This window comes from Ascaphus truei, chromosome 1 (assembly GCF_040206685.1).
Source record: "Ascaphus truei isolate aAscTru1 chromosome 1, aAscTru1.hap1, whole genome shotgun sequence".
Taxonomy (NCBI): Eukaryota; Metazoa; Chordata; class Amphibia; order Anura; family Ascaphidae; genus Ascaphus; species Ascaphus truei.
Window position 1 is genome coordinate 513,113,518 of NC_134483.1, and position 16,432 is coordinate 513,129,949.

At 42.0% G+C, this 16,432-nt stretch overlaps 1 protein-coding gene across 1 annotated transcript in view; it reads right to left on the reverse strand.

Moving 5' to 3' along the window:
* Nucleotides 1-2,797: 2,797 nt before the first annotated feature.
* The window catches only part of NAT8L (N-acetyltransferase 8 like), a 73,574-nt gene continuing 59,939 nt past the window's right edge, over nt 2,798-16,432 (reverse strand). The window contains exon 3 of the mRNA XM_075571020.1: nt 2,798-9,324. Within this exon, the coding sequence (XP_075427135.1) occupies nt 8,957-9,324 (368 nt within the window). The 3' untranslated portion in view covers nt 2,798-8,956. The remainder of the gene's footprint in view (nt 9,325-16,432) is intronic.

A 16,432-nucleotide genomic window follows, 5' to 3' on the forward strand; every position in this document is an offset into this window, starting at 1 on the left:
CATGACAGATATGTGATGTGGTTTTATGAACATACAAAAGGAAAATGTTATTGTATGTATATAATTAATAGCAAATTAATATAAACAGATTACCACTCTAATTAAAAACTGCATCTGTTGTATGTCTTTAATGTCTTCAGTGCCGGATGGATGTACAATGCATTGTTACATACATTAGAGCCTCTCCAGGTACTGAGGGTATCAGGTATTAATACGTATTCCTCAAAGAGATGATGTTTCATATACTGTATGTTTTCCATAACTGGAAAGTGCAACCACGAGTATCCGAACACTTGCCTTGGAAAATCTGGGGCAATCTCCCAGTAATACTGCAACATTTCTGTGAGATTCTGCAGCCAGACTTATGGCCCATTGGATTAACACAGCGGGGGTCCCAGGCAGTTCCATTCAGTTTGAACGGGACTGCCAGGGACCCCCGCTGTGTTAATCTGATGGGCCATTAGTCTGGCTGCAGAAATGTCACAGAAATGTTGCAGCATTACTGGGAGATTGCCACAGATTTTCCAAGGCAAGTGTTCGGATACTCGTGGCTGCATCTGAATGTCCCTCGGAGGTACCCGTTTCCGACGTTCATACACTCATACAATACTTGAAACATAAGACTGATTGGGGCCTATAATTTAAAGTCTGATGGAAAATCGCCCGAACACGGCATGCATTATCACACCATAAAATCCTGGCTTTCTCACCGTATTCGTTAAGAACTATCTATCAATTAAAATAGATTAGTTTGTAAGCTTTTCGGGGCAGGGATTACCTTTCCTATTGTCTTATTTTGCTGCACTTATTGTATCATTTTAACTCCTTGTACTGTATTCTTTGTGAAGCGCTGAGTACACTTTTGGCGCTATATAAATAAAGACATACAATACAATACAAAATAGCACGGCTTATTTGCATGCGTTTCTGTGCCCGATTTTGTTGCAAAACCACCCGGAAACTGATAGTCAGAAATCTTACCTCGCTCAGGTAAACAAAACGGGGCTTTTCAAAGAGAGATTTACCTTTTAAATATGTTAAATATATTTAAATGATTTCAACTGGTAAATTTCCCAGGTATCTGAGGTTTTCTCACACGTACTTCCCCAAGCAAACTTGCAGCTTAATGAATAGCCCATTAATATGCAATTTGCAATATGCAATTTGTAGTTTGCCTTATTTGCATACATCATCTGAATATTGCATGAAATTGCATAGCCGGAAACCAAACCACCCCAAAACATCCTTTTTTTTGTGTGCACAATTTGGACATGCGATACGGGCTTAATGAATACGGCAAGGTGAAGATCTGTGCAATAAACATCTGTTTTCACCCAGAAATGCACTTATCTGAGTTTAATGAATAGGCCCCATTGATTACGGCCTGCAGATAACAAAATACTCTTAAAGAAGAGGAACAGTGTGTTAGAGAAGTTTTAGATGACCGGCTCATACAAATTAGCCATAAAACAAGACGACGCACACAACCTTTATTATGGGACAGATATTATGCATAGTAATAAATCTTTCACAATGCACATCGCTTCTCTCAAACACACGTCAAAGGTCTATCAATCCTTTGACTGTCAGAGGTCACTGCGGCGCCCAAAGGGTTAAAGGATGTCAAGTACCAATGTGTGCTAGGCATGTTATTTTAATGAAGTGGGGGTTTTGTTTTGTAAATTTAGTACATAATGTACTAATGCTGCTTTGGTCATTAATGCTAAGGTTACACTTTATCCATTTTTGTAGCAGACTTACAACAGAATGGCCCATTACTGGAAGTGTCATACAGCAGTATTTGCACTGAATTTGGTTTTGAAACTAAGAGGCTGGTTAAAAAGGCACAAAGATGAAATTTAATTGGGTGGGGATATTTATCCAAGCGACCTAAAACTGCAACAGGTAGCAAAATGATAACATTTACCTTTTTGTGGCTGTTTTATAACTCAATGATGTCACATTTAAGAGGTGTTTCTTATGAAGATAATGTTTGTAGTAAAATTTAAATAAAAAGAAAAAAGGCATGGCCAGCTAAGATTACACAACTGAACTACAACATACTGTAGCAGAAACCAAACCAAAAAATAACACTAACTGCATCATTTTGCCATCTGTGGCAATCTTAACATTTTCCGGTGAAAGGATTTGCCAAACATTTACTAGTTTTGCTCCTCTGCTAGAATTTGATACAGTCTGAAAACTGCCCGGTCCTCCGCTTTGGCAGATATAGAAGAAGCATGTGATTGGCTCTGATATTGCATTTTCCCATCTACAAAACAATGCTTTACAGCTATGAACATTTCTGCTGTATATTTGCATCAGAGAAAAACAAAACGAATCGATCATTTGACCTCACATACTCTGGTTATACATAAACAGTTGAACAGAAATAAGTGCTTAGGTTATCGGACAGGTCACCAGTAACATTATACTTTGGCAATGACCTACTGTGCTGATCATGCAGCCAAGGACAAAATAACTACTGAAAAAAGGCACAAACTGTTTTAACGTGTTTAGATTTTCCGCCTGTCTATTTTTAATTGTCAGGGACTAAAAGCAGCAAGAAAATACTCTGCCAGTTTCTATACACTATACAAAATCCTTATATTACAGGCCCACCTATACACATTTATAGTATAATCAGGTGAAATGTACATTATGCGGTATGAAATTTACAGTAATATAGTACAGGATGAGATATATATATATATATATATATATATATATATATATATATACATACATATACTGAATATATCACAGTATCATTTGTGTTAACTGATTGTAACCAACCTTGTTTATAATCTAATTGCAGATTATTCTGTACATTTATAATACATACAGTATGTTAATTGCAGCAAGTCAGTAATTCCTCAATCTACTGTATAGTGTCCCTTTGAAATAAAGAATGCATATAAACCCCATCAGTGTATCATATGAGCAATGCCCAAAGCCTTATGTGCGAGCCACCATAAAAAAAGGTTCCTTAAAAAGGGAAGCAATGTAGGAGACCATAGAATGGTAAAAAAAAATAAAAACACCAGTACATCCTAGTTATGCAAGAAATATATAAATGTCTTGCATATGCCTGGTGTTTTGGTCCCATGACAGAGCAGACAGTAGGGGAATCATGGATATTATTGCGAAAGCCTTTAATATATTTTTGCAATATTACCCGTTCTGCAGAGTTGTTATTGACATGATATTCGTACTAATTACTGATGTTTGCTTGGACTTTTATGCCACTGTCACTGTACCTGAACTGTATATTTTATCTTTAGTCTACTTTAAGACATGCATCTATGTTTCCATTTAATTTGGCTACAGAGCAGTTAACCAAATGATGAATGTATTATTTTTAGTTCTCATGGACTAGACCTTCCAAGGGGCTAAAGAGTATTTTAGAGCCACCACTGGCCTGAGTTCTTGGAGCAAGAAGAACGAGAAGATACAGTACTTGACTCCTTTATCTTGGATACTGATTGTGGCACTATTGCACGGGGATGGGAGTTACCATACGCTAGCGTCCCAATCGGCACCATCAAAGTTGAATGAATAGCCCCCTTTGGGGCTTTGTACGCCCTGATTCCATTAACAGTAAAATGTTGAAAGTACTGTATTTTTGACAATATTTATTTGGAGTATGCTGATTGCCATGCTGTGTTTCCTTGCCACGCTAACATGCCCCTATGGCATTGGTTAGTATTATGGATGGCAGGCTTCATGCTACCCTATGCCAAAGAGACCAACTAAGCAAAGATTGCCCAATTTCGTATTGACTTATGTCTATATTGTATGACACACCTGAGGTAGGTAATTACATTCACTGATATATTTCTGAGTGACTGTTATAGGATGTGAATGATTCATTTTGTGAGAATTACCCATCTAAATGCCCATTTACAGATCAATTAATAGAAACAGTGCAGACATCGCTGTGATAAAGCGGCCTTATAGGTCAAGAAATAGCTGTATATAGATAATGAGCAATACCATGTACGCTCTTTGAACACATTGTCAACCTCTACGCAGAAGTCTGCACTTGTGTGCTTTTATAAATCTTCCAGATATAAAAAGAAGAAACTATCTAGTAGAGTATTATAAATTAGCATGTTAGCACGGCCATTATAAATATGCAAAGTGGTGTCTGGTTGTACTGGTTCTGAAGACTTTAGCACATGTGGGCCCTTCACAGGAGGCTCTATATGGACCTCTAAATGTAGTTACATCTGTACAACAGATTTCAATATTCAGTGTTCAAAGTGTATAACACAGAGACTTGAATGTGCCTTTAAGCAGAAATCCCCCCTTTACGAGTTTAACTCATATAATGTTAGCATATGGAGCATGTCCACTTCTGAACTGTGGGTCAGGATGGATAAGAGGAGAAAGGTTCTTCTCTGGGGGTTCAGGCAGAGCGAACTCAAGGTCGGCGCCCAACCCGGAATCCCTATTCGAGTTGCCTTAATGTAACTACTAAATAGAAATAAGGTGTTTTTGTACTTTGTAGTGTGAATTAATACATTTTTTAATTTGCTGGTTATACATTTACAATGCAACGTGGAAAAAATAATATCTAGTGAGTAGTACGGATTGTTAAAGGCTCTGATAAACAATGTACCATACAACTTTTTTCTTATCATTTTTGACATTTGTATAATTCTACTTTAAACATTATCAAAATCCTACAGATGTAGCTTAGCACCATAGATACCCTGAAATACTGTACAGTACCCTACAGGTGCTGAAGTGGGTTAGGTAGTAGTAAACCAATTACTTTATTTAATACATCCACCATTAACATGTTATCACATCATAATGGTTTCTGATTCTTGATGAGGTAACATTACCCTGGGATGCCTCTGATCATTAACTACAAGAACATGTGTTTTCAAAATGCTTGGAGGAAGAAACATTGTAAATGTATGTATCACTCATGATTTATATGGTGTGACACATTATTTCCCTTTAATAGGAACATTTTTTTTTTTAAATATAAAAATCCTGCATCTGCTTCATAGGTCTAACCACTGAGATAATTACAGATTCAAACATCTGTATATTGATACTAAAGTTGAAATACTGAATGACCCGCAATGACATTTCAAGAACATGGGAGATGGCAGAAACGTATTAAACATTACATGTCCAGCAAGCAGGTAACTACAACAAAAAGTGAATAAAAAAGGTGTCAGTCACATGAAGATTTGCCTGACCACTTTTGTGGACACAGAATGTCGAACTCTTTGAATTTACGTTTTATGCATTTGGTTCAGACCTAATGATAGAGGAATAATTAACAATAGTACGGTCTTTGATGCTAATATGGACATTTCCTGTTACATTTGACCCTTATTCAGAGAAAAATTATTTAAATAAAAGTCTATTGATACATAAAAATAGACCAATTCCTGGGCAATTGAGTTGGAGAGCCCCAGTTAGAGATGGAGAGAGAGACTATTCTTAGCTAGGGTCCCAAGTGCTGCAGTATATATATCCCCCGTAAACACACCTTCAAACAACACACCTGAGATATATGCTTATTTGAGTCATTTAAATATACTTTGCATATCTTATTAGCATATATCCGAGGTATCTCAGGGGGGGCTCCTTCTTTGTGCATAAGTGTTTCTCCACGTATTAAAGATTGCTATTTTCATTTTTTTACAATTTTTCAACTTCTAATCCTATTTTTTTGTGAAGGGTTTGTTTACTCAAGAAATCGTATTCCTTAACCTAGGGGCTTTTCTATATCCGCCAAAGCAGCCGATCTGGACGTTTTCAGCCAAAACTCGAATTTAATCCGAAAACAGCCAAATCGTCTGCTTTGGCAGATATAGATTAAGCTCCAATGGGTAGAACATGGAATGGTAACAGGAGACATCTGTAGCACTTGTCCTGTCCATTCTAAATGCTTTCAACATTCTAGACGTTCCTCTGTATTAAAATCAAACAGAGTTTTTTTCCCCTCAATATTTTGGTGTCCACACTCAAAATAGCACATGGCCCTTTTGTTGTGTTTTGATCACGGGATTGAGATAGCAGTCGGGATATCTGAGGATTTACAACCAAGATGTAAACAAAAAATGCCATCACACTCTCGTGATAGAAACATGGGCAACAAATTCACTTTGTCTGACCTAGAAAGGGTGATTAATAAAGTAGCCAATTCATTCTCTTGGGAGTCCTACCGGCCACAAAGAAGTTAATTAAATGAAAGTATAAAATGGAATACAAAATGAAAGCTTATTTGTGCCAAAGGGGTCTGCAACATGTACAAGGCATCTGGGGAATTCTGAACTGGTGCTTTATTTCACAACACATATGTGGACCGACTCGTTTTCCAAATGTTCACACAAGACTGACCCACAACCTACTTAATCTGCTTACAATCTGAGCAACGAGGTGGCATAAGCAGGAGTGGCCCCAACTCCAGTCATCGGGGGCCACCAAGCAGGTCAGGTTTTAAGGATATCCCTGCTTCAGCACCGGTAGCCATCAGTGGCTTAGTCATTGACTGAGCCACCTGTGCTGAAGCAGGAATACCCTGAAAACCTGACCTGTTGGTGGCCCTTGAGGACTGGAGTGTTCTCCTTGAAAAGAAGCAGATGTTGAAGTATTACAAGTTTAAAACCTTACTACTAACTACTTTGGTGCAGGTTTCTTTTGAAACATCGAAAACCTGACATTTCTCCTGCTTCTTGTTCATGTGATGTTATAGACAGGGAAAGGACGGGTTTGTGCTGCTCCAGAACAATCAGAAGCCAGACGAATTGGTAATAAATCTGAATAGATCCGCTTTTTTGTGTGTGTCATAAATGACATCAGACCCATCATTAGTTGCTTCATTTTTCCCAGGGAAGAGGGTACAGGTATCTCCGTCGTTTTAGTGAAATATTATTGTGTATACCCGCCTACAGTGCACAAATAAAAAATGTTTACACACTACAGGCCACATTGTTATTATGGTGTAACCTGTATTCATTTAAACCCTGCAGTTGTACATCATGCTACTCCCGCGTTCTGGTAATAATTTGTAAGGAGACTTGCGAACTTCATTTTCAATGGCAATTTCAACCGCAACTTTCTTGCAGGCAAGGCCAATCAAAACCGGTGACTATGAGAATGCCACGTTTTTGAGAAAGCAGATGTGTTTCTTTGAAGACACGGTTCTTGATGGCATTGCCAGGAAGACATTTGCCTGTGGCCATTTCTCTCCATCCCAGAGAGCCAGTAACTGGTGTGTTGTATACAGTTTATATAAATAGTTCCTTAGACCTGTGCTCTGACAGTAAGTGAAGCGTTTCGGCTGACACTGGCTTTCTGGCAGACGCATGAGAACTGCCATTAAAACCATACAATGTAAGTATTAGCTGGAAAGCTATTACAGTATCTAGGAGTACAATGTGTCAGTGGGTATATCCTGGGATTGGTATACATTCAGTGCATATCTTCATGTCTGTGGCTACTATTACTAGTTCCACTTTAAGTTTAAATGGTCTTGCTTTGCTATTATTTGTCTAAAATACACAAAGGACATTTCATTTTCTGCAGTTACAAAAACAATACAATATACTTTTTTTTTTTTTACTAAACATACTCTATTATAGTAACACATTCTCTAAAAATAAACTACTTCTAAAACTATTTATTCTGGGGGGAAAAAATGCTAATACTGTACCTACCCTATCCCTAGAACATTTTTAAATACTTTTTGCTATCTTTTGAAATGAAAAGCTACCCAGTGATCCAAATACTAAATCCATGCAAAGTTCAATTTTCAAGTAGTTTACAAAAACTATACATCTCAGGACAGAAGAAGCCACAGACTTGGGGCCACTGTTATTGGCAGGCGCTGTACATGCATAGCAAGTACACACATGCCAAATCTGCTTTGCATTGCTATTTGCATCATACAAGTCAGAATTCTGATATCATTAAAGCAGGGAATTAGAGTTGCCAGGAAAGCTGCACTGAATTTATATACATTAAGTGATTAGGGAGTTGATTGATGTCTATACATTCCTTCCCTAAAAATACAATTATCGCACATTGCTTTTCTAAAGGGTTTCCATTTGGTGCTGAAATTCATGTGCAAATGTGTTGCCAAGGTATCTCGAGCTGCGTTTGTGCTTGAATGACATCATTTAACAGAAGCCAGAAAAGAAGGAAACGGTGAAACACTTCCTTGCACGTTTGGAATTCTGGCCTGTGTTGCAGGTTCTATGAAGAACAGGCGAAGAAAAATGCAGGTCATTATTTCTCTATACAATATCATACACATAGGCTCAGAGGTGAAATATAACAGGGTTGTTTGCTGGCTTAAAAGGAGAATGACATCTAGGGAAGGTCACAGGAAGTGACTGCACCAGTTCATTCAGAAGTTTGGCAGAGTTGATGGGCACATCCAACAAAGTACAAATGTCAATGCTTCGTTGCCAGTGCCATGTGCGTGCAAACACTTCCTCTTCATGCATTGTACCAAGCATTGGCTTTCACATTTTCCTTGAAAATAGGTTAACTATTAATCTGTATTAACATGTGGGCACATTCTGCAGTGTGATACATTCTGATGAAGGCATTCAAGTAGTAACTCTATACACACGTGAATGCCACTATGTTATTTTACATTTAAAAAAATATTATTTACACCAGGCCAGATTCCTGTGCTTACAGTATGTAGATATCTAGGTAAGGTTTACATAACCGGAGGAAGATTCACCCTAACCAGATGGCTACTTAATTGTGTACATTTCAGGAGAGCAACAGCACTTCCAGGGTCAGCACCACCAGCTCACAGCACACGAGAAAGGGCCTTTGTTCTCTAACCAGGAAAAAAATAATGCAAGTGAGGGGGTGCCAGATACCAGCAAATAAAAATATATCTCTTAGCATTACAGTGATGGTTTCAAAAAATATACAGAGGGGCGGGAGGTTTTGAAGTTGACTTGTTTTATTCTTCACGTAGCTTCATGCAGTAGCGGTGGTAGCGGAGCTGGAAAAACATTCTCTCCAGTATTGAATGGGTCATCCCAGGAAGAGTGTAGTGTTCAACGATACCCACGTGCTTGAATCCCAAGGACTCGTACAGCTTGTGAGCTGCGATCTTGACGGCTGTGGTCCCGAGTACAATGGACGAGTAGTGGTTCAGCATTGCGAACTCCAGGACTTTGCGGCCCAGGGCTTTGGCAATACCTTTAGCGCGGTAGCTGGAGTCTACAGACATGCGGCGCAACTCAACCACGTTGTCTTCGTGGTTGCCTCTGGCTGCCACTATTCCAACAACTTTCCCATCCAGGACCGCAACCCAGAAGCAGGAAACTGCAGAAAAGAAGCACAAGTGTTAGTACAATAACACCCATCTTTCATTGTGAATTACATCTTCATCAGTTATAAATGTTATTTATTCAGTAATTAAGTTAAGATATTCACAAGGTTTTAATAAAAATGTAATCTATTTTTGTATAGATGAAAATAAATAAATATATATATATATACTGTATCTTCTTTGCTCTTCAACAAAGCGCCAGTAATCAAATCCTTTAGTGAAACTGGTTCTGGGTTCATGCGTCGGATTCCCATGTTAACTGGTTATACTGTATGACTATATAAGTATTGTTCTACTATTAATCACGGTTGCCATGTTTTCCATACATTTCCCAATAAATACTAGCAGAGGTGCAATTAGAATGAGGGTTGCAGATAACTCAGATCCTCAGACATTTAATGCCATGTTGACTAAAGACAGAAGATAACTTACAGTAGAACCTGCACTTGAATCAGTCACAAGGTACCTTGCAGGTTAGAACTGCTTTAGACAATCTGGGCCTTAATGGGTGAAATCAGCAGTGCTCACCTACAGTATTAAAATGGAAAATGCACACTATTGGTGCAAGTGTTTCTGTTTACATAGAGATTAACTTTCTTTACTTGTTAGGCTTGTCAGAATTGAATATGTCTGGTACTTTCTCATAGAAATAATAATTGTGCGGTGTATTAGACTAGGGACCAGATGTACTCATCATTGCCAAGGTATAAATCACCTGAATGTCCTTTGCTTAGCACCTCTAAATATGTCACCAAGTGTTCTTTAAAGTCACTCAAATGAGAATTGTAAAAAAAATAGCTTAGATTTCCTATTTTGCAAGGGACTTTATACCCATTCCTGTGTTTTTTGTGATTCTATATGTCAAATGTTCCACTAATATGGACCACTTGAATGTTCATGAGTGTGTCAAGGACAGGGCCGCCAAGTTAATTACATTTAAAAAAAAAAAAGTTGAAAAAAATGGCGGCGATTCCCGTGGTCCCAGCGCGCATGCGTAGGGCAAGCAGGGTGTCCGGCCCAATGCCTGTGGGCCCGCTGCCCGTTCCACCCAGCAAACCAGACCCTCCCCCCCACCCGCGGGATGGAGGGGGAAGTGCCAAAACCAGAACCCACGCGCAAGCCAGCCCCTCTCCACGTGGGATGGAGGGGGAAGCGCCAAAACCCGCGCGCAACCCACCCCTCTGCTCCCCACGTGGGATGGAGGGGGAAGCACCAAAACCAGCCCCGAGCGCAACCCAGCCCCCCCTCACCCGCTCCCAACTTGATACGGAGGGGGAAGCGCCAACCCAGCTTCCCTCTCGCGCACCTCCAGCCCCAGCCCGCCTCGCCCCCCCTGCCGCGCCCCCCTACCCCGAGCCCCCCTCCTGCCCATGGCAGCTGCCAGGGATATCGGGGGGCAGGTGGGGGAAGCGTCTGGCTGCAAGAAAACAGCACACACTGGTAAAGGTAAGTCACAACCAACCAACAGTCACCCAGTCACTCACTCACCCACCCAGTCACTCACGCAGTCACCCACCTTTTGTTGAAAATATCAAAGTAAACAGGTTGCATTGTAATGTTTTTTTCTGTATCACAATAAGAAAGCAGTTAAGTAAAAGTTGCGCGCTAAAAAATATTTTTTCGTGGTAGGTGCGCTATTGGTTCGGGGGGTGGGGGGTGCGCTATGGGGGTGGGGGGGGGGCTGCTCCTTTCATTTGTCCTGGGCCCCATGATTTCTGTTGGCGGCCCTGGTCAAGGACTACAATACTACTTAGCTATTCTCATATACATGTCTACCTATCTCACCATTCACGGACAAGACTGAAAAACAGCATGCCACAAACCAAACATCAACACTGACTGCGTGACAGTGATAGGAAAACAGGATGTAGATAAGAGTGGTCTGAAATAATTTTTAAGGGGGTCTGTGGCCTTCCACCAAAGTCACCTTGGACCTCAGCATGAGTGTATTATGTGCCGGAGAAGATAAATAATGTCCTGTATTCTTATAATATCAACATGCAGAAAAAAACGGTGTTGGAAAGAATATACTGTAAGCAACAAGCCAGGAAAATAGAAAAGGATGCTAGAATAGTCTGAAGCAGACAGAAATAATGTTTCGGAGGCACCTGGTCTCTTCATCAAGGTGATCACAGAATAATCGGTGACTTCCTGTAAACAAACCGAACCCATAAATGTGATTCTCATGGCTCAGTCTTTCAGTCCGTTCTATTCACTGGCAATGTCAGCGTATTTCCTATCCACTATTTTCGGACGCACAGGTCATACAGGGTGGACAGTGCCTAAAAGCAATAGTCTTTGTGTTTGTTTTGGTTTCTCTTTTCAGAGAAACACTATAAAACATATTTATAGAATTAAAGAAGAATTCACATTATAATTACTGTGCTGGCATATACATAGAGTACAAATACATTGTGCTGAATATAGCCACTGACACACACACACAAATATATACATACCCTTAAAAAAGCTCTGCATGCATTGTTATATATATGTCATCTGCTGCACATACAGAGAAATTAGGTAGTGCACGCACTCAGTCACACTGGTAAATAGGTGGGGTACATGCACCACACACACAAACACACACGGAATGCCCTGGTTTCTTAGTGCTGCTGTAGGAGTTGCAGGATGAGAGGAAGGGACTGCGGGAGGACTTGAGGCTGCTGAAGATTCAGGTTGCTAGTGCAACCAGACACCCCAATGCTGGCATGGGGGTGGGGGGGGGGGGTGCACGAGTGACTGAGCCATGAGCTGCATCCTCTCGAGCCCATGAGTGTTTAAGCGGCATCGATTTGCTAAGGGCCAGGCACACACTGCTTTAAAAAAGTGGGACCGTTAGGGAAGTGACCAATAGTTGAGTAGGATCTGGAAGTTGAGAATAGAGCAGTGCAAAGTGCAGGTTGCTAGTAGGGTTTCCAGGTGTCAAGTATTGAACTGGACTGTCCTGTATTTGGACACTGTCCAGTAACACCTTAGAGGTAATACTGGACATGAATGTGTCTCTGAACATAGTCACCCGACGGCTTGGGGCCGTGGGATTTCCCCGAGCAGGGCTGTTGCTAGGTGGCTTTCTCCATTCTAATTGGCTGCTTCTGGGTAATGGTAAAACCAAGACTGGACCAGGATCTGGACTTCACATCATGAGCAGCAGACCACCTCAAACAGCATCAGATGTCATGTGACATGCACTTCCCCTCACACCAAAGTCTGCACTCCAACTAACTGCCACAAGCTAGAAGGCTAGTTCCCCGCTGCTGACGGCGGCACGCGTGCAGTGGCGTGTGTGCCTCTCACCAGTCCCTCTCCTTCTTTCTACCTGGCCCCGATGTCTCCTTGCTTCTTGTCCCTCTTCGCGCTGTGGTGCGTCAGCCAGCAGGGGATACAACAAGATTGTGTTCCCATGCGGCGATGCGTCACATGGTGCGCTGTGAGCCAATCAAGAGGGGAGATCGCCGGCAGCCGGCATGAACAGGGGAGGGGGGGTGGATCTTTAATGTGGAAAAGGATAGGGGAGCGCAAACAGAAAAGACAGTGTGAATACAACACAGCCTACAACAGTAGCTACTAGCTATCGTCAGCATGCAATCCAAAAGCAGCAAGCAGGGTGTGTGCAGGGGGGGATACTGTCACGGTGGACCAGAACTTATCAACACTTTTTATATTTTTGGAATTCTCGATTGAACACGACAAGGAGGCAAAGTAAATTGTCATTTATTTCCTTGATAGACAAACACACGACAGCTTCAGAATACACTTAATACAACACTTACTGGGATGGGGAAACAAAATAAAATGTCCTTTGCAGGAAAGCGCAAGCAATGCAGTCTCTGAGTTGAAGTCCTTTTGGCTAGATCGCAAGTTGCTGATCTAATATCTCAACCAAATAAAGAAAGTTAGTATTAGTTTGTAGGAATTCGTTCGGGAGTCACCAGGGCTAACGAGTTCCGGAGTTTGGGTAAATCCTTGGTTGCGTTTTTATTAACCCCTTGCGTCCTGGAACCGCTACTGCTGTACGCGAACAAAATCCTGTGCAAAGCTTGGTTACGTCATGAATCACATCTGAATCCCCCAGGGGATAGCTCGGCGGGCAGTTTTATAGGGTTCACAGACCTATCTATAACATGCCTGCCCAATCCCCTTTGTGGGAACATTTGACCCACCAATCTCCGATTTGCCTGTAGTTTGCAAAACCGGGCAAAAAGGCTTTCCTGTTTGCACCGCGCATGTGTTAGCTTGACACCCATGCGACTTAGCATAACTGGGGTACATCCTTTACTGGCGACCCTTAGTCTGGGGTTTGGCGCCAAGGTGTGATGGCTCATGCTGAGTACCGGGATCTGGCACTCAGCAACATCCCGGACAGTTTCACACTTTGGATCTCTGAGGCTTTTCATCCCTGCATTTCACTAGACTTAGAGTCTCCCACTTAGCGGGACCTCTGAAGTGTAGGAAGGAAAATACCCTCAGCTCATTCACCCCTTGCATATTTACATGCCAAAGGATTTTTTCCCAGGCTCACAGAAAAAACTGTTCCTGCCTGTACATTTTAAACTTACAGTATTATACACTTTATTAAAACAATATGTTCTGGGTGTACCAAAACTGTAATTTGAATGTGTGTGTGAGTGGTTTATTTATTTAGACTTGCACACCAAAAATCAGGGTGCCAGCTTTCCCCGTTCGCGAGTTAGCCCGCTTAATTGAAGGGCTTGCTTGTGGGCAGCCAAGTTCACCTACTTCTCACATCAATTCACCCACTTCCCACAGCAACAGACTTTCTGCCTTTAAAGTTACAGGAGCTAATAAGGTACGGATACATTTTATCGGTAAACCACTTCAAATCTAACCGCAAACCACTTATTCAAATGACTTGCGGTTACATAGTCGAGTGCTTGGAAATGGATACCCATACTTCAAACAGACCTCCCATTCTCAGCCCCGCTTCTTCAATCGGTGCTGGCTTCATCGCTCACCACGCCATCTTGTGCCTGAAAAGCTTATAGCACAGTTTGCATGTATTTCTATTACAGCAGGCAGGGAACAGTCTGCAAACTGAGGGTAAGAAAGCTGAGACAGGGGCAAATACATCAGTGTCATGCATATACTTTTAACCCCTTCACTTCCAATGTGAGTTGGGAATAATCAGCCGGGTATAATACCTTTTTTATGGCCTGATTAACCCCATGTTCGCCACACCTCCCCCACTCAAAGCGCAAGGTCTGCCCTGACCACCTCGTCCGGTAGTTGGGCTGGCCTGCCAGCTCTTGAAGTTATGAGTTCGTGGGGACTGTCCTGGCGGGAAAGGCCAACAGTAATGTCATGCTCGCTGCCTTTCTTGTGCTGGATGGTAAAGTCAAATTCCTGTAAGGCAAGACTCCAGCGCAAGAGTTTAGCATTTTCCCTCCGACACCCTCTGTAACCAGCTTAACGGATTGTGGTGCGTGATTACTGTGAAAGGTCTGCCATACAGATATGGCTGTAATTTTCTTAGAGGCCATAATATGGCCAAACACTCTCTCAATGGTGGCATAAGCCACCTCTCTGGTCAGCAGCCTGCGGCTCAAATACACCACTGGGTGTTCACTGCCCTCCTCCCCCACTTGGCTGAGTACAGCACCAATGCCATAATAAGAGGCATTAGTATGCACCAAGAACTTTTTTGCATAGTCTGGTGCAGCAAGAATAGGAGCACTGGCCAGTGCAGTCATCAATGCCTGAAAGGAGACCTCACAGACAGGAAACCAGACTACCGGCACAGACTGTCGTTTCTGGGTCAAGTCAGTCAGGGGTTTGACAATCGCGCTATACTGAGGGACAAACTTTCTGTAGTAGCCTGCGGTGCCTAAGAAAGCCATAACCTGCTTCTTGGTTTTGGGAACGGGCTACTTCACTATTGCTTCCATCTTAGCTGGTTCTGGCTTAAGATGCCCGCCACCCACCCTGTGCCCTAGGTACAGTACCTCTGCCATCCCATCTAAGCACTTGGTGGGTTTCAAGGTGAGCCCTGCTTCCCCAATCATGGCTAGCTATATGCACTAAATGTGAGTCCCACAAATTACTAAAGACAGCAATGTCGTCCAGGTATGCCCTTGCAAACCCTTGCATACCTTCCAGCAAACTATTGACCAGGCGTTGGAAGGTAGCCTGTGCATTCTTCATCCCAAATGGCATCACTAGAAATTCATAGAGGCCACTTGGAGTGATGAATGCCGACTTCTCCCTAGCCTCCTGGGTCAGGGGGGGGGGGGGGATCTGCCAATACCCTTTGCTCAGATCCATGGTGGTCAGACACCTTGCCCCGCGAGTTCATCTAGCAACTCATCCATGTGGGGCATGGGGAAGGCATCTGACACCGTTCCCGCATTGAGCTGCCGGTAGTCCACACAGAACCGGGTGGTCCCATCCTTCTTAGGTACCAGGACTACCGGACAAGCCCAAGGGCTCTGGGATGGTACAATTACCCCTATTTATACTGCCCTTAATCTCTGCTTCCCACCACCCCAGATACAGGTGGTCCCAATCGCTGTCCCCTGTATCTGGTGGTAGAGCCTGTTGTGGAACAGAAAGTAGTTTCTAGTCAGTATAAACCTCAAAAGGTTGTCAAAAAAGATATTGTGAGATCCAAATTGTAAACCTCTCATGTTGAGAAAGTATGAGGCTGCCTGTATACCTGTCTCTTGTGGGATACTTGTATATAGTCCTTCTACATCCAAAGAGACCAACAGGGTATTTTCATTAAACATGACCTTCTCTAACTTTTTGAGTATATCTTTGCTATCTTTTAGATAGGGTGGTAAAGATGTAACAAACGGTCTTAACACTTTATCAACATATTGACTTGCGTGTTCGGTCAAGTTACCTATCCCTGATACAATGGGGCGGCCTGGTGGGGTCCATTTGTTTTTATATATCTTCGGTAGACTGTAAAATTGTGCAATTGTGGGTGTTTTGACCATAATGAAATCCTTTTCATGTTGGCTAATTACCTTTGAAATGATGCCATTGTTGAGGACAGTGTTTAATTCCCTGCTAAACAGGATTGTAGGATCTTGAGTCAGAATCTCATAACAACCTGTCAGATAGTAATATTTGGTTCTC